This window comes from Dermochelys coriacea, chromosome 11 (genome assembly GCF_009764565.3).
Source record: "Dermochelys coriacea isolate rDerCor1 chromosome 11, rDerCor1.pri.v4, whole genome shotgun sequence".
NCBI lineage: Eukaryota > Metazoa > Chordata > Testudines > Dermochelyidae > Dermochelys > Dermochelys coriacea.
In genome coordinates, this window is record NC_050078.2 from 69,452,913 (window position 1) to 69,471,630 (window position 18,718).

The window sequence follows — 18,718 nt, forward strand, 5'->3', positions numbered from 1 at the left end:
AAATCAAACTTGAAGTAGGGAAACTCATTCCCTAAAGATCAAAGCAAAATATATCACAGGCCTCATCAAAAGTTTCCCTTGGCCCAAAATGAGTTTGAACACCCTGCCTGCCCCCCCCCATTTGAATTTTGTACGTGACCTTGAAACCAAGCGAGGTTCATGTCATTTCAGGTTTTGCAATAGAAGCTTCACACAGCTTTATTGGGGATCCCCTTTCTTACAACAGCACCAGTACTTCAGTTGAAAGCTCGTTGGGGGCAGGGACCACCTTTTGGCTCTGTGTTTGTATAGCACCTAGCAGAATGGGGTCTGGTCCATGGCTGGGGCTCCTCAATGCTATGGAAATACAAATAAATAATACAGGTAAAATATTTTCTGACCTCATTTGAACACCAACTACTCTTGGAAAATAGCAGTGAGATCCAATGCTGGGGTTTTTAACCTGTTGTTCTGCTGAAAGGTGCTAATGGCTGTCAATCCGCAGGATCTTAGATCCAATCACAAGCCTCATTAAAACCAATGACGTAACAGTAGCTGCAGACAACTGGGAGATAACCCAAAGTAATAGGTGGCATGGCAGAGCCAAACTAAGCTGTGGGAGGGAGGAGTTTCTCTGTTTGCAAATGCAGGGGGTAGGATATCATTAGCAGGCTGTGTGTGGTGAAGGCAAAAGCCAGAAGGATTTGTGGGCATGACCCCAAGAGGAAGCAGAGAGACAGGGCTGCTTGTGCACAGAGCTCGCTGGAGAGGCAGACTTGGGGATGTCTGAACAAGGAAACAGCCTGCTCCTGTTTGTTTCTACCATACTCAGATCAACAGGACTTTGTGTAAGGTTTTTTTGGGGGGAAGGGAAATAAATAAGACTATACCTGACTCAGCACTGATTTCTCACCCTCGCGGAAACAACCCTGCCAGGCCCCGAATACTGCTGAACGACCCAGGCCAAAGGGGAAGACAGAGCAATTGGCAGTGTGAAGTGCAGCACCCCAGCTGGGAAGCACTGTCCTCCAGGAGGTGTCGTCCCTGTGTGGTGAGGGATAAATCTGGAGGAGTTCTGCAGGGATTGGGTGATTGGTTGCTCTGGGAGAGGCCGGGTTAATGTGTTTCAGTTGGTGGCAGAGAGGTGGTGTTTAAACTGGACTGGGCAATATTGCTAGGTATAATGCTTCCTGTGGTCAGGCTGTTGGGTTTGCTGAGTTGTGGAGTATGGGTAGGGGAAAATTGCCGGGACCGGGAGATTTGTATTAGGGGTCATGTAGAGTTGGTGCAAACTACATAAACAAACAAAAACAACAGGAAGCGTGGATTTTAAATAACTGTATTAATACTGACATAATCCACACACAGAGAAAAGCTTTACATAGCTATCTAAGATGGACCCCATTGCTGGAGTATCACCACCTTTAATGTATCTAGACTCACAACACCTCTGGGGGGAGGGAAGTGTTGTGATGCCTGCCATTTGACTGAGATTTCAAGTGTCTTGCCCAAGGTCACAAGAAAGTCTGGGGCAAAGCAGGAAATTGAACCCCGGGTTTCCTGAGAGCCCAGCTAGCGTCCGAACAACTGTCCCGTCCTTCTTCTCACTTATGTCCCTGACTCCAGAGCAGCTGCTCTACTCTATCCCCCACTGTTCTTCTTGGTGACAGCCAATGGTGAAGAGCTTCCAGTGTATTTGAACAGCAAGTATCAGGAGATGTCACCAACTTCACAATATAGATATAAAATAAAACTAGAACAAGAACTGTAAGATTGGGGCAAGACTAATCTGATATGCCAGTTTTACATGTTTACCAGGTTGCTAATAACAAAATAAGTAAAAAACCCATTGTTTAGAAAAATATGATTTTTTTAACACCGCAATATCCCTTTAACAGATGGCGCTTATGTTGGTATCTTGGCTACTTGTATCCGAGCAATCTGAGCCTACATCTGTACTCGCATCTGCATTGTCAGCCCCAGTCTGATCTTTGGCAAAGTTGATGAAAACCTAAAAGTTTAAAGGAAAATATTGGTTATGTGACAAAACCTAAAAAAATAAGTCAAGAAATGGACAAAAAAGCCTTTTTTTCCTATGGACCATAGCCCTAGGAGGGAGGGATTCTGTGGTTGGGATGGGATTTCCAAACGGAGTCTGAGAAACCTAGGTCCCAAATGGGATTGGGGAACTTACATGTCTTGGGCTGCTTTGCAAAGCCCAGCTTTAATGCATATTTTATATATACACATGTATACCTATACACACATCTACCTATATATTTATATGATGTACACACGCAATCCTATACATATACATACACACACATATACATTATATACACACACCCTTCCATTATACACACACACCCTCTTACACACATCTACACACACAATTCACTCTCAGAATTGTATCTAGGATTGCAGGGTAATAGTTTTGCTTCCAGATCCATTCACTTTGCACTACTCTGCTGGCTCAAAGGGGCTGGACAGCTGCCCTATCGGATCAGTTCAGGATTCACCTGTCACAGGGGAATCGCCAGGTGGCATAAAAACTAGATAGCTCCACCACAACACACCACAGGGACTAAAAATGGGTCATCTTGGGGGCATGACTGCAGAGCCTAGTGCTCCAGCTATCCCCTGCCAATGGGATGGTCCTAGCAGGCATAACTCAAGGTAGCCCTTAAACTTGGGTTCCTCCTACAATATTGTATACTGGTGAAAAAAGTTTTGAAGTGGAAATAAAGGGAATGTAACTATGGCACCACATTAAAAATAATCATAAACAAAATGAGTATTACAACAGAATCTAGATGCCCCAACTGAGATTGGGGCCTCATTATATAACTATATAGAGGCAGATCCTCAGCTGGCATAGGTTGATGTAGCTTCACTGAAGTTCATGAAGCTATGGCAACCTACATCAGTTGAAGATCTAGGTCATACTAAGAAAAGAGCAGCCATAAAGAGCTGGCAGTCTAAATAGACAAGCAAAAGCTGGGAGAAAGGAATATTATCATTTTACTGATAGGGTATCAAGCACAGAGAGTGAATGAATAACTTCTGAAGTCAATGGCAGGGCCAGGTGCTGAAGCCACAGCTCCTGACTGCCCATCTGGGTCCCTAACCCCAAGACCACTCTTGACTTCTGAAAAATGTGGGTTAAAATTCTGCCTTCATTTACACTTATGTAGTCCCACTGAAATCAACAGTACTGAACCAGCATGACTGAGGGCAGACTAAGTCCTTTGTGCCACATTTTCATGTGTGTCACACACAACTTTGCTTGTGCATTTTACCAGCACTACCATATGCATCTGGAGACAGAAGTGCAAGAAAATGCACATACAGGTGTGTGCACTCAAAAAGCGAGCGGAATGAAACCCCTTTCAATATGTGGTCCAATGTGTCTGGTAATCAGTTCGTGTCTGAAACATATACTGAATTTCTTACCTCCTCTAGAGTGGTTTGACTCACTGAGAAGTGCCTGATTTTGAAGGCTATTTTGTTGGTTTCCAGAAGATCAAATATGTTTGCTACTCCTCCTGCGGAGATGGGCACGTGATATTCCACCATGTTGAGATGCCGGTCCTGTGGGATCAAGAGCAGTGTAACAAAGTCAAGGTGCTGCAACCTGTAAAAGGTCCCAGCAGGTCATACAGCTGCTTGGGTGCAGTATAAAAAGGTAGGGGAAGCTGACTCAAAACGGAATTAAGGGGGAGGATGTGTCTTCTCCCTTTCTGACTCACTCAAGTGAGAAAAGCCTATGGGCAATGACTGCCTAGTGCAGCAGTTCTCAAACTTCATTACACCGCAACTCCATTCTGACAAAAAAAAATTACTACATGAACCCCAGTGCCCTGGGTTACTCAGAATAGTTAGTATTTTAAATAAAAAATGCTTCAGCCCCCGACTGCTGCCTCTGAAGCTGGGGGCTAGGGTTTCAGTCCCACCACCAACCCCAGACTCCGGGCTGGGTCTTTCTGCCTTGGTGACCCAATCCAAATGGGGTCTCAACCCAGTTTGGGGTCATGACGCACACTTTGAGGACTGCTGGCCTCATGTGTTTCCAGTGAGTTGCTTTATGTTTGTGGTACTCTTTGGTGGCCAATAAACAAGCCCTGAGGAACAGGGGTCTGGAGCTTTATTTCCCTTTCCTGGCCAGTAAAGATACTCCCCAGCTAACGTGCTAGTTAGTCCATTCTGTAATGTCAGCTAGCTTCAGTGAAGACTGAGAAAACTGGAGAAGAAATTTCTTGCATGGGAAATATTGATGTGCAACAAATATCAGGTATTTTCTGGAATCTATGTGAGGATCCAACTAAAACTTCTGTTATCTTAGGCTTTTGGGGAAGACTAAAATGCATGACAGACTAGGGTCTTTAGGGAAGATGTGGTATTTCCAATTTGTGGTTTGGATGGATGACTTTGAAAGTTGGGGTTACATTAGAGGGTTGGCTGGTCCTGCTTCAACACTGTGTTACTCCACCTTGATGCCAATGTAATTCTATTACCAGAGGCACTGAGTAATCCCAGCTCCCACTGAAAACAAGTGGAGCTAGACAACTACAGCCTTCTGTAGCAGTGACATCAGTGGGATTACTCAAGTGATTAAGGAGTTACCAGATTAGACTCCTCTCTTGCATGCTCACTGTCACCATTTGGCTGTGTTTTTAAAGCCACCTAGGAAATCCGGATGCTCTAATTCCATTCAAATTAATTGGACCTTGGTGTCCAAACCCTTTTGGCAGCTCTGTAAATCTGAGCCTTGCCTCTGCTTTGGAAGAGGGAGTTGAGTGTACAATTCCCTTATGCTTTGAGAGCATAATGCTCTGGGCAGCTATTGCTGAGTCAAAGCTGTGGTCAGAAGAAGCTTACAAGATATCCACTGTGAATATAACAGGTTTGATATGGGATTCCATTCTCAGTTCCCCCAGCATCTGGTCTGATCTATCCTGCTTACCTTCAGGCATGTATCTGGAAAGTGGGACTGCATTAACTCCGTCAGAGCCTCCGTGCTGACCTCGCTGCTCATCAAGTGCATCTTCACGGTGAATCCTCTTCCAAACCTAGACAGAAAATCAGAATGCACGCTACACAGCAGGTACGGAACAGACACATGAGAGTCAAGTAGCCTTGCTCGAAGCTCTCGTGAAACAAATCCAGACCCCGAGTAACTCCAGGGAGGTCAACAGCATCATGCTAGGAATAAATCTGGATCAGCAATCCAGTCAGGTGATCATTAATAAGCTGTGAAGTTCATCACTATCATATGTTTTTAATTTCCATATTAAAGTCGACCAAGTTATTGTGTCATCTGTGTAGAGGAACATGTCTCTCAAACACTGAACAAAAGCTTCATGGAGGCAGAACATGCATTACTGAGAGAGCTGGTCAACAATTTCTTAACAAAATGTTTTTTTGTTGGCAAGTGTTGATTTGTAGAAAGCTCTCAGGTCCTGGGTGGGTGGGAGAGGGAGAGAGAACTCCCAACCAACCCCAGAAAAGCCAAATGGCTAGAGCACTCACTTGGGATAGGGTGACCCTGGATCAAGTCCCTGATCTGCCTGTTGTGGAATAGGCCCTTGAACTTGGTCCCCCTCACTACAGCTGAGTGTTGGCTAGGCTGGGGTGGGACTCTCTCACTCTCAGACATGATGAAAAGCCTCGGGTTTGTTCAGCTGCAGAATGAAACCCAATGCCAACACCCCAACATTCGTCACAAAACAGAACTCTTGTTTGCCAGCCAGCCCCCTGCCATTATTTATCACAGATTCTCAGAAACAAAAGACAGAAAGGCTTTCAGTGACGTCCATGGTTTGTTCACTACTTGCTAATGCCCCGAGTACACACAGCTAGATCCTCAGCTGACGTAAATCAGCATCCTTCAGTGGAGCTCCACTGCTTTTCATTAGCTGGGCATCTGGCTCTAAATGCAAAACAGTGAAAGGATAGTAGATACATTTTACTGACCTGGTCTTAATATGCTGCAAAGAGCCAAGGCACTGGAAACGTCCATTCACCATAATAGCCAGCCTGGTACAGAGAGCTTCACATTCTTCCATGCTGAAAAGCAAACAAAGAAACTCTGTTCCAGGAGTGGCCAAACTGTGACTTGTGAGCCTCATCTTTTATAGTTAAAGTGCGGCTCGCAGAGCACTCCCGCTTCCCCCTTTCTCAACCTACCACACGGGGGGGGGGGAGGGCGGGGGGAAGAGCTCAGGACCTCTGCCTTGCAACAGGGTGGTGGAGTAGGGGCTTCTGCCCTGTAGGGAAGGGGAGTCTCGGGGCTTCAGCCTGGCAGGGTGCACCTCCCATGGCTTGGGGCCTCAGCAGGAGTGGAGCTGAAGCCCCAAGCCCTGGCAGGTGCTTCCCACGGGGCAGAAGCCCCAATCCCCTGCAGGCATGCCTGGACTCTCAAACTTCTGAAGATTGTCGTATGTGGCTCAGAGGATCGGTAAGTTTGGCCACCCATGCTCTATACAGTCACTGAATGGGAATAAAAGAAACTCTAATGGCCAGAACGGTTTCCCATGAGCTACTCAGGAGATTAACCTGTAACTCATCATCTTAATCACCTCACCTCAAATCTCTATCTGACTTCTATTCCACTAGAATAGGAAGGACCCAGGACCTCAAAGATATTTAAGGGAGCTAAATGCCTAAATACCTTTGAGGATCTGGGCCAAGGATCCATTCAGTGCAAAGCAATCACACATTTCCAGGAAGTGTTCAGCACTTCCTGGACGATCTTCCTGGATTTTCTTATTACATGTTATTGCAGGTGGATGTTACTAAAGATGGGCTCAAGCAACATAATGCAGATCCAGATACATTTTTCTGCTGCTGTGATTCAGGATTAGGATTCAGTCCATTATACAGACTTGGAAAACTTGGAACTGGAAGTGTGTTTAAATTTCAGTGCCCCAAAGTTCCAAGTACCGAGGGAACTTTGGGGGCACTGAAATTTGGCGGGCCGAGGGACGTACTGGCCGCCGCTTCCAGAAGCTCCCATTGGCCTGGAGCAGCAAACTGCGGCCACTGGGAGCCGCGATCGGCCGAACCTGCGGATGTGGCAGGTAAACAAACCGGCCCGGCAGGGGCTTTCCCTGCGCAAGCGGTGAGTTTGGGAACCACTGGTCTAGGGTGTTCCAAAGTACAGTTTTACTTTGGGCTTAATAAAGCATAAAGGCAGACAGTAAACTCTACCTGTGGGAAGTGAGTATCACTGAACATTGGTTCTGAACTTCCTCAGTGATGATTTTCCAAAGGTATCGTTTAGCATTAGGATCCATTCCAGAGCTTGGTTCATCCTTTAAAAAACAACAACAAAAAACAGATTGTAAGTTTAAATAGTAAAGAAAATGTCATTTCTCTTCCTCTCCATATCTGCTCTTTGTTTAGAATTGTCATTACAGACACTACAACTACCAATACAACCGCTTAGCTCTTCTATGGAGCTTTTGGTCCGTATTATTTATATGTATGATGGTAGTGCCTAGGATGAGACCCCCTGGTGCTAGGCATTGTACAAACACATGCTAAGAGGAAGTCTCTTCTCCAAATAGCTTACAAACTAAATAGATACAGAGGGGAAGTGACTTGCCCAAGTTCACATAGCAGGTTTGTGGCAGAGCCCTCTACACAGCTAAGGACCTTATCTGAACATTAAACTAATTTAGAAACACTCTGGCTACCTAGAGGATTTGGAAACACATTTCCCATTAATTTCAAAATTTCAATTAATTTGAAAATCTCAGCCTTACTTTTCCTAGAGCAAAACTGACTCTGATAAACATCCCTCTGTGTAGATGTTCTATTTCACACTTCTATAAATAACAACTTATTAATAAATGTGATCCAAACATGAGGTAATACCAGGCTGGCACTTTGTCTCCACACCTATCTGTCTTTTGGGTAACATCTACTTCATTTACGGACAAAACAAGTTTTCTGTCTTCAGGATTCCATAGACAATAAGCTACAGATGAGTAACAGTATGTTGTGCCCCACCTCATTCATCATCAGCAAAATTACCAGCCAGCTTCCTATTGTAAGATTGTTATTGTTGGTGACAATGTATTATTCGAAGCAGAAAGAAAACAGCTTGTTATTCAAAAAGCAGCTTGTGCTTAGACAACCTTCTCTTCTCCCTTTTTATTGAGATTTTATATGTAAAAAGAGAAACTAAAGTTAGAAGGAATTATATAAATTTAGGGGTGGCGCTTCAATGGGTGTAAATCAGAGCTGTGCCCATCTGGCCCAATGTTTGGAAAACTTATCACTAAGCATTGCAGAATTTACAACGCAGCAGTGGCAGGTGGTCTGGTACTTTGTGGTGTTGGTTTCTGCAGTTTAAAAGACAGTTTAAAAGACACCTGTGGTGTGACTGAGTGAATGTGCTCTGAATGGCGTCCAAAAGATCATCTTCTCTTGGTTTCCCCCCCTTCTCTGTTATGTTTATTTATGCTGAAACATTTTTCTGATCCTCTCACACTTCCTTTTCTTTTCTCTGAGTCCAAAGAGTGCTGACATGTGGGAATAAGGCTGGTTGCTTTAACAACAATTAGGCAGAAAAGACTGGGGCTAATTGCCCTGATTTAATCCTGAAAGGCCAGGTGACGCTTGCTGAGGAAAGCAGAGAATGAGGCCAATAGGAGTAAGAGAAGGGCCAGAGAAAAGCAATTGCTTAGGTGGTATGGGGGGTAATTTAAACATTGGCCACTTCTGGATGCTGAGTGAACTAAATCTGGTGTGCTAGGGCTATGCCCTGGAGAACTGCAAGCTGAAAAGCCTGACTGGGAAATCTGAACTACGACTTTGGGTGTGCATGTATGGAATGTTTTGTGTGGGTCCTTTCCCGGCTGTCTTAAAACTTGTGGGTAACCCTCGAGAGAGAAACCCCTGAGACTCATACATCAAAGCCAGACCCACTGCTTGAGGCATCTCTTTGACACCAGCAAATGGCAGTTTGCACAAAGAGAACATTTGTAGTTATGATGCTACTTCAGAGCAAAACTCCAGTATAATGTAAGAAGAAAAGGTTAAGCTACATTTAGGTGAAACATTCTAATATCCTCCATGTGGCAAGAGATATATGCTTTCTAGATTGTATCTTAAAGGAACACTACTGTTCTGGTTCTGTTTTTCACCCCATGGCAGTTTGGGGCCACTGGTACAGACTATCTGCTCCTTTCATCCCCTTTTTGCTATTCCATGGAGGGCATGATCTCATCTTAAATCTGATATGGACATTGTAGATAGACAATAAGTATGGAATAGTGTGATGGCATTTTCAGTTCCTTTCCTTTTAAGAGCAATAGGTAGACACAATATAGTATCCGTGAAGGAGCACTCATGCAGAGCCTCTGGATTTCTCTCTACTGCTGCTCGTCTGAAGTAGGGGCATTTCAGACATGTACAGTCAGAAGGATAATGATCTCTGTATACAGCATTGGTTAGACCATGCTTGGCATACTTCATACAGTGTCCACATTTTGAAAAGGCTATTGGAAAATTGCAGAGGGGGTAGAGAAGAGCCATAAAATTTGAAGACAGGAACAAAGAATACCCTAGAGTGGGAGACTTAAAATGCTCCATCTGTTTAGCTTACCAAAAAGAAGATTGAGAGGTGACTTGATTAAAATATGTAAGTACCCTCCTGAGGAGACTATAGTGGGAACTAAAGTGCTGTTTAAACTAGCTGAGAAAGACATAGCAAGAACTAATGGCTGGAAGGTAAAAACCAGATAAATTCAAATGAAAAATAAGGCACAGATTTGTCAGTAAGGCTGATTAACCATTGGAACAAGCTACCAAGGGAAGCGGTGGATTTTTCATCTCTTGATGTCTTCAAATGAAGACTTGATGCCTTTCCGGAAGAAATGCTTAAATCAAATATAACTTATTAGGCTCAGTACAAGGGGAACGGGGTGAAATCCCATGACCTGTGTTATACATGTTGACCTGTGACTCCTGACCAGATCCTATAGAGGTTATAAGGCAAGCTTGATATATATGTATAAAATATTACATGTAATAAAATTGCTTTTATTAGTTATGAGTGACCTAGGGTTATAAGATTTAGCAACCAGTGCATTACAATACACAAATGCACAGCAAAGAACAAATTAAAGGAATGCTAATGAACTTCTAGGGGATTTTTAGTATGTGTAATCATGAGGTTAACTTCTTGAATATATTGGAAACATTAGGAAAAGTATTGATGCAAAAAGCCATGTCAACAATCATAACAGCAATTATGGTTTCCCAGACACCCATAAATGGGCCGAAGGCCAGAAAATGATCTAACCATGCTCATGGGACATGTGTGGGTGTTCAGGAGAAGAAGGTCTGAGATATAAAATAAGGTGTAAATCCAACCTTTAATTGGGATCATCAGAATGAGACAGTTAGCGACAGCCAAAACCGTCATCACCACTTATTTTTCTTTCCATCTTCATGTCTAATGGCCTCCATAAGGTTGCAAGTAAGCACAATGCATTAAACCACTTTGCTGTACTTATGCATATTGATTTTTCTATCATTTCAGTTATATATGTCTCTACTAACTAAAGTCCAAAGTTTGTGTGTGTGCTTCACCAATCTCCAACTCAGCAACATTTCTTACATGGCTGCTGAGTAAAAGAACCTGTGATGAGTGACTGATGCAATTTGCACTTTAAACTTATCCAAGGCTACAGAAGGGAGGTCAGAATAGATGATAAAATGGTTCCTTCTGGCCTTAAAAACTATGCATTTTTTTCATCACAAAATTTCTGATTTCTTACCAGCAGTAGAATTGATGGATTACCAATGAGGGCCAGAGCAGTTGATAACTTTCTATTAGTGCCATAGCTGCACATCGAGGTGACTCTGTCTTTGTACGGCATCAGATTAAGTCTATGAAGAAGCTGATGTACAATCTGTGGGTACAAATAATAATAATAATAATAAAAACTTGGTTTACATTGAGAATTAGTCCAACCATAGAATAACTGGAACAAATATGTATTTGCCAACAATTCAGGAACCAATCCTCAACAGGTGCAAATCAGTGTAGCTCTAATGTTCAACAGAGCTACACTGATTTACATCAGTAGGGATCTAGCCCTCAGTCTCTGGTGGTTCAGATACTATAATTAAATGTCCTTTGAAATAGCATATTGCTGCCAGGTTGGGTTTCACTCCACAAAGTCTTTTAAGTGTGGAGACTTGCTTTGAAATACCTGTTAAAATACATAGGAGTTCAACGATTTCACAAAGACCCCTTGGGATCAATACATCAGGACACAACCTTTACTAATCCCTTTTACAAATTCCGGCTTTACTTGTTCATTTAGGACTTGATCTAGTAAACACTTACTACTGAAGTCAATGGGAGTATTTGCACAAATGTCTATGTAGGGAGAGTTTTAACAGCACGGCCCAGTTCTAAGTCAATTCCATACCATGACCCTGTGTTACAAAACAGTCAAGTTCTGTGACCATCCCACAACCATCTAGCCACAAAGCAATGAAGTCCCAGGTTGGAAATTCATGATTGTCACCCTCATTGTTTATTATTACACATAATGGCTTTGATCAAGACCACTGAAGTCAATGCAAAGACTCTCACTGACTTGACGGGGTCCCATGGGAACTCTTCAGTCAAATGGGTCTACTCACTCCTTTAATCTGTTTCTCTGGGGTGCCGTGTAGCCGAGCATAGTAGTACATGTGCTCTTCCACTGTCAGCAAGTCATCCAAGGCATCTTCTTGAGGGCAGTAGCCGAAGAGCGACCAGTGGGTGTCATCAATGTCACTCAGGGATCTGGATCAGAAAAGGTGAAAGGTCATTTTATAAACACTTCATAAGTCTCCTGTATATTCTCTTAAACAGGAAGGAAACATATCCCTCACTGGGGCAGGAATGCTTTTAGTTCATGATAGCAAGGCCTGTGCAGATTTGACATTCTTAGCTCCTAAAAGGAAGGATTGTAGGGTGTCTCACACTGAGTGGTACCTCACACTGCTTGTATGTCCATTGGTTTTGATGAGCCAGTTTCCAGTGGCCTTACTCATGTTTAAAGCTAAGATTTAGACATGGGTATTTTTAGTAAAAGTCACGGACCGGTCACGGGCAATAAACAAAAATTCACCTGTCCGTGACTTTTACTATAAATACTCATGATGATTAAATCTCTGTGCTGTGGGGCCCCTGTTCCAGCAGTGGAGGCTGACTGCCCTACAGTGGCCTGCTGCTCCAAGGCCCCCAGACGCCGCTCTCCTGACAGCCTCCAGGGCCGCTGCTCTGGCCCTCCCCAGGACTGTTGCTTGGGTGATCCCCGGGGCCAACTGCTGTCCCGGGGACTGCCTGAGCAGGTAGTCCTGGGACCACTCCAGCAGCGTCCAGTGTGACTGGCCCCTGGGCAGCCCTGCAGCTGCGGAAGTTACGGGGGTCGTGGAAAGTCACAGAATCCGTGACTCCCATGACCTCTGTGACAGACTCACAACCTTACTCATGTCTAGTAGCACTTTACTCCATCATCAGACCCACTGATTTCAGTGGGACCAGTTGTAGAGCGTGATATTATTCAACAAGAGTAAGGGTGACAGAATCAGGCTCTTAATGACTGAGGGCCAGATTCTGATCTCACAGTGGTGTAAATCTGGAGAAACTCCATTGACACCAACAGAGTTGCACCAGCATAAAAATTTGTCAGTGAAATGAGACTCAAGACCCGAGGAAGTAAATATAATATTTTTAAATGGCTGAATTTTCTGCTCTTTATTAAGTCTAACTCTTTTTAATTTGCTTTGTTGATTCATCCGAACCAGGGCAAATGACAAATTGTTTTCCAGACAGCCTTGTTGATACATCACTTTCGGATAGCTAATCCTCCATACCCAGTTTGATCCCGTACTCTCAATCTTCCACTGGTAGCCCCGATGTCTCCTGTTAGCATTTTAAAGATAGTTGTCTTTCCGGCACCGTTCACACCAAGCAGCCCGAAGCACTGGTTTATGAGACAGAAAGAGAGACATTTAGCATGCTGCATTTAACGCTAACGTATTGCTATACAGCAAGTGCTCAATGCGACTTGACACTTCTCCTCCCCGGGCCCTTGAGCAAGATGAATTATGGAAAAGCCTCAGGCAGTCAAAGTGCATATAAATATTATAATGGTGGTTGTTTATTGGGCAGTGTATTGCAGTGTGTATTAGGCTCCTCTGTTTAATATAGTAGGAAATAAAAGATGCATCTATAATATTAGCATTCCTTTTATTGCAAAGTGCATTTTCATATGTAGGCCGTGTGAAGGATCAAATCCTGATAATTTTACCCTTGCAATCCCATGCTGCTGCAGCTTCACTGTTATTGGTACTTGCATTGGCCAGATTAAAGCTAGCTCAATATGTCCACATGTGCTTCAGATCATACCTCCTACAGCAGTGTAGACAGACCCTTAGTAAGACATAGTCACTGTACAGACACTTAGTACCATTCTTAGGCCCTGGTCCTGCAGACACAGACAGATGGGAGAGGAAGCAAAGTATAGAGGGAGAGAGAGTCAAATACACAAATGGCAGTTAGGAGTCTAATTCCCACTGACTTTCCATGGGATTTAGGGTGTATCTGCCATTTATGCCTTTGAAAATCTCCCCCACTGAGATCAGAGGCTAGATTTTTAAAAAGTGTCAGCTCCCATTTTCCCAGCATGCTAAGCCCTTCTGAAAATCTGGCTGTTGGTGTCAAACTGGGATCTCAGCAATTCTGAAAATCTGGCTTTGCCCAAGATCACCCAGCAAGCTAGTGGCAGAGACAGGAACGGAACCCAGGTCTCCTTGTCCCATATATTGGACCACACTGCCTCTCCAGCTGCCCATCCCACTTTCCAAGCCCAATGCAGTCTGAATAAAGAGTCATGACTACATTTCTAATGGTAACTGTAAATCCATGACAGACAAACAACCAATGATCAAGACCCCACTGTGCTAGACGCTGTATAAACACACAGTAAAAAGACAGTCCTGCTGGAGTTCATTCTCTACATTATCATAGTTTCCCTCCCACCTTTCCTTTGTCTTGTCTATTTAAACTTTCTGAGGCAAGGACCATCTCTTGCTTTATGTCCATGCTATACCTAGCACAAGGGGGTTCTGATTTCAGTTGGGTTCTCTGGGCTCTACTATAATACAAATAATCAATGATACTCAATAGATGGAGGTGACGAATACCAGAGGGAAGAAAGGAAGGATGAAGTACCAGTAAAACAAGTTACTGTCCAATAAGTAGTTGCTGTCAGATGGTCTCCCTGAGTCTTAAGCAGGGATTGGGAAGACAATGAGGAAGTGGCTTGGAGGACATTTTCTATAGGAGAGGCTGCTACTGCCATAGCCTGCTTGCTTACCTCTCCTGCTGGGATTCCAATGCTGACATTTTTGACTGCCATGATTCTTCTGAGAGGAAGATGGTAGATCTTGGTGAGGCTCTGGAGCTGTACCACGTCGATGTCTTCTCGGCCAGACTCAACCCGCTCCCTCTCAGCCTGAACATCTTTGTCTTCATCAGCTACCTCCAGCAGAAGCGGTGGCCTGCCATGCACTTTGTCGAACAGGAATCTGAAGGAGTAGGAGACAGGTGATTTTACATTCCAGATCTGCGTGTGCAGAGGACTTAGTGTCTTTTCAGTAAAATTGAAATGAGATCCTATTATATACTCTCACTATATTAATTTAAAACTCTCTGCTATTGTTATTCCATGTATGAAGCATAAAAACAAATATTATTTCTTTATGAAGCTTTTCCTTGTATTCAATAAATGCATTGCTTTTGGTGTCAGTCCTACATCATGGCAGCTTTCAGTTTTGGTGACAGTTTTTACCATTTGAATTTGGGGGGCAGATCATGCATGAACTGAATCCAAATCAGCTTGGGCTCAAGGTGCCACTGTATGAATTGAAGGGGCTCTGGATCTGCTGGCCCCAGAGCCACACTTCCTATCAACCCATCAGCATCCCATGGCACTGGAGACCTGAAATGGCAGCCCTTTGAGTTGCCTTTCCAATACAGAATGGATAGAGTCAGCCAGGGCTGTTCTTTGAAATTGAACTCACTGGCCTACGCAGGTATTACAACAACGAATACCTCTCCCCTCCCGGGTACTGGAATTGTCCAGCACATGCAGAAGTAGCGCAGGATAAGCAATTACTCCCAGTGCCCATAGAGAGGGAGGTGCAACAAAAAATTAAGATGCACACATTTCCATTAGTCATCACTATAACCACAGGTAGATATGGGAACTGCCAGCAGAGAGAGCTTATGCTGGGTTTGCAAAGCGTTGTGTAAGTTTATGGAGCTATGCAAAATAATTATAATTGATAATGATGACAGTGTCAACGACGAAAGCACTGAGCTCTGTTTTAATCTACATCCATTGTAGGAATACCGAGGTTACTTACTCTAATATACTAGACCAGACTTTCTGAATCATCCCATCATGCATTAAGAGCCGAATTGCAAAGAATATAGTGCCCTGGATAAACATGCCAAGCAGCTTGGAGCTTATTCTGTCCATCTCAAAGGTTCTGTCAGGGTAATCCACGCCATAGGCTTTTAAGAAGCCCATCAGCGCCTGGTGCTGAGACAATTCAATCAAGCTATATCCAAAGCAGAATTGTGGAGAGATCAGGAAAACGTGCCTCAAGATTTCAGAGAGATCATGCAAGCCCTGAAAGAAGAGAAACACCAATGATCATTGTGACTTTATTCTTGGGACGGCATTGGGACTGACGCCTGTTTGGGCTGATTTTTTTTTTAATTAAGGAATTGTCCTTGTAATAAACAAAAAAAAACCAAACCTTACATTTTAGCCAGGGCGAATTCTCTAAGACACACGAGAAGTAGATCTATTCAAGAGCAGTGCTCCACTTTAGGGAAATGTTAGTGCCTTCGAGGCACTTTTCCCTTTGCATGGACAGGAAATCATTGCAGAGAGCACTTGTTTCACAGTTAGTTGATAGAAAGTTCATCTGCTGAAGTAGCCCTTGGGGCACTGAGATTTAGTACTCAGCCTCAGTAATTTGCACTAGAGAAACTTAACTCCCAATATAACCATCTTTCTCAAAAAAGTGGGCCCGCATTCATTCCCTGATCTCTCCCACATGAATCTGGTTTCCCCTTCCCAGATGTCCACTCCCATCTGCCTCTCTCTCCACTCCTAGTTCCTAACCACTGGGGGGAGGGATTGGGATAAATTAAATGGAGAAGAAAGAGTCTCACTTGCCCCATGTTTGGACCTTAGGGAACCTCACCAGATCTCTAGAGTAATGTTCCCTACTTGACCTGCCTCAAAACCTTGAAAAACAATGGAAGTCCATGGGTATAATCCAAAACCCATTGAGATCAATGGAAAGACTCCCACTGACTTCAGTAGCCTTTGACTCAGGTCCCAACATGTGTTAGACTTGGAAACCAATCAGTTTTCTAAGAGTTAACACAGGGCTTCTCTACATGGTGCATTAGTAGTACTGTTTAAAACGGGTGCATACACTAGGAAATTTTCAGTGCATGCCAGCAGCAGGGTCCACCCAGGCCAGTTAATGCGCAACACACTAGTGTGCACTAGAATTTACACTACTTTAGTGAAGACTAATTCATCATGTAGACAAGCCCAAAGTGTTAGTGAGCTCTTACCTGATCAGTAGCCTTTTCTTGTGAAAGTAGAAACACAACTGAATGAGTAATGATGGTATTAATGCTAAAGGACAAGTTGATGCTGACATAAACTATGAAGGCCATTCCTGTTTCCTTGAAGATCCCAGCCAGCAAGTACATCCATGAAAACGTTGCATATCTGTAGATCACCGACAGCGGAGAGAATATAAAAGTAATTTAAAGAGTGGTGAAAACTGGCAACAAAATAATTCAGCCCAAGCACTTCTGCCTCACTTGCTATACACAGGTGGGTATAGTCATAATGATGCCTATTTCTCATATAGCGCCTTTCATCAGCAGATCTCTTCACCACCTTTTAACCTCACAACACTGCTCTGAGGCAGGGGAGAATTATTATCCCCATTTTACAGATGAGACACAGTGACTCACCCAAGGTCACAGAGGAAGTCTATGGTGGACCAGGAACTTGAATTGTGGCCTTCCATTGCCTTGGTCAGTGCCCTAACCACCAGACCATCCTTCCTTCCACATTTTGGCTGCACTTGCACTTTAGTGTCTCAGGAAGTTGAAAGAGAGAAAAAAACCCAAAGATTTCTGGTGGAATTTGGGGGAAACATTGATGAGACATATTCATGGCAAATGAAAACTGTGCAACCATACTAGCCGAGGTCAAGATCTTGAAGACCTTGTAGTCCTGACCCAGTTCAAATTAAAAATGAAAACTCTGAGGAAAGACTCATAGCCATTCAAGGTTCTTATCTTCCCAAGTCTGTCTGCTTAATTCTAACTCTGGCAGAGAAATACTTCCTGAGAACCAGACTGGTAGTCAGGAATGGCTGAGTTACATCGAGAGCTGGTTGAAGAAAGGTTTTTGTGAATTTTGTCCTGATATTTTTTTGGCTGAAATTAAAAAAATGTAAATAAGCTTGCTGAGAAAAAAATGGGGCAAAATTTATCTAAATTTCCCTGATTTTTTTTTAAATTTGGGAATGTCACTGATATTTTGACATTTGAATAGTTTCAATCAGCTATAGTTACAATCCAGGCTGTTTCTGTGACCTTGAGCATATCAGTTTTTGGAGTTAGTTGCGAACATTTAGAGCTGCTATTCAGGTAAAGTTTGTGTAAACAGGAAATAAGGACAACTATGCATCATCCACCACAACCATGGTGTCTTGGGTCTTTGTAATCTCTACAGTTTAAGCTGTCACCTTTGGTCCACCTCTGTCTAAAATGGGGATAACAATTCTTGCCACATCTCTCCCAAGCCTTCTGAAGGCTAACTAGTTAATGTTTATCAAATGCTATCTATATTACGGGGTCAGTTCAGCCACTCCTATTCTGCCAAGAGAAAGGATTCCCAGTAGCTGTGATGGGAGAGTCGCACAGCTTTGGTCAGGACTCCAAACCCTAAGCAAATCCCCCTCCACCCCACCATAGAGTCATATTCAAATAACTGAGCACTTACCCAAACATCATCATCAAAAGAAATACAGCCACTAGGTTATTATCATTGAAGAAAGCAGGTATTTGGAAAGCTGAAATAACTCCTATTGAGAGGGCAACCGGGACCATAAAAAGAACCTGTGAAATAATATTAAAGAGTGTATTGTAGTCAGAATAATTAATACTCTAATAGAGCTACATGCAGCTTGTACAGGGGAGGGAATGACACCAGGTGTCAATTTTGCTCTAGAGGTCCACTAAGCTGTCCATCAATGGGAGAGGAGACTAAATCCTGTTTGGCCCTCTGGAGCATCCCAGTTTTGAACCCTAGGAAGTGTGAGCATGAATGGCCTAGTTGTGCATGAGAAATGTCCCGTGCCTTTCCTATTATAGAGTCACATTCTGCTGTTTACAATACTTTGTCAAGCCAGGGATCCACACAGTAGATGCCTCAAGTGGTTCGTGGTTTCCCCGACTTTGGGATTTCAGAGAATTTGCTGGTAGGCGTTCACTGAGAAATATCCAGTTGCTGAGAGCTCTGGATTAGTTTCAGCCTGCTGAATAGTGATTGCAATTAGAACGCCGGGGCTATTTCGATCAGCTCATTTAAAAATGCAGCACCAACTTGAGAGC

At 43.5% G+C, this 18,718-nt stretch overlaps 1 protein-coding gene across 1 annotated transcript in view; it reads right to left on the minus strand.

Annotated features, from left to right (window-relative positions):
* Positions 1 to 1,114: 1,114 nt before the first annotated feature.
* Positions 1,115 to 18,718, minus strand: part of ABCA12 (ATP binding cassette subfamily A member 12) — a 129,294-nt gene continuing 111,690 nt past the window's right edge. The window contains exons 40-51 of the mRNA XM_038421754.2: positions 18,108 to 18,223; positions 16,658 to 16,817; positions 15,424 to 15,692; positions 14,373 to 14,583; positions 12,868 to 12,977; positions 11,647 to 11,791; positions 10,770 to 10,904; positions 7,189 to 7,292; positions 5,953 to 6,045; positions 4,943 to 5,048; positions 3,433 to 3,570; positions 1,115 to 1,990 (exon numbers count right to left, since the gene is read on the minus strand). Coding sequence (XP_038277682.2) covers positions 1,871 to 1,990; positions 3,433 to 3,570; positions 4,943 to 5,048; positions 5,953 to 6,045; positions 7,189 to 7,292; positions 10,770 to 10,904; positions 11,647 to 11,791; positions 12,868 to 12,977; positions 14,373 to 14,583; positions 15,424 to 15,692; positions 16,658 to 16,817; positions 18,108 to 18,223 — 1,707 coding nt within the window. The 3' untranslated portion in view covers positions 1,115 to 1,870. The remainder of the gene's footprint in view (positions 1,991 to 3,432; positions 3,571 to 4,942; positions 5,049 to 5,952; positions 6,046 to 7,188; positions 7,293 to 10,769; positions 10,905 to 11,646; positions 11,792 to 12,867; positions 12,978 to 14,372; positions 14,584 to 15,423; positions 15,693 to 16,657; positions 16,818 to 18,107; positions 18,224 to 18,718) is intronic.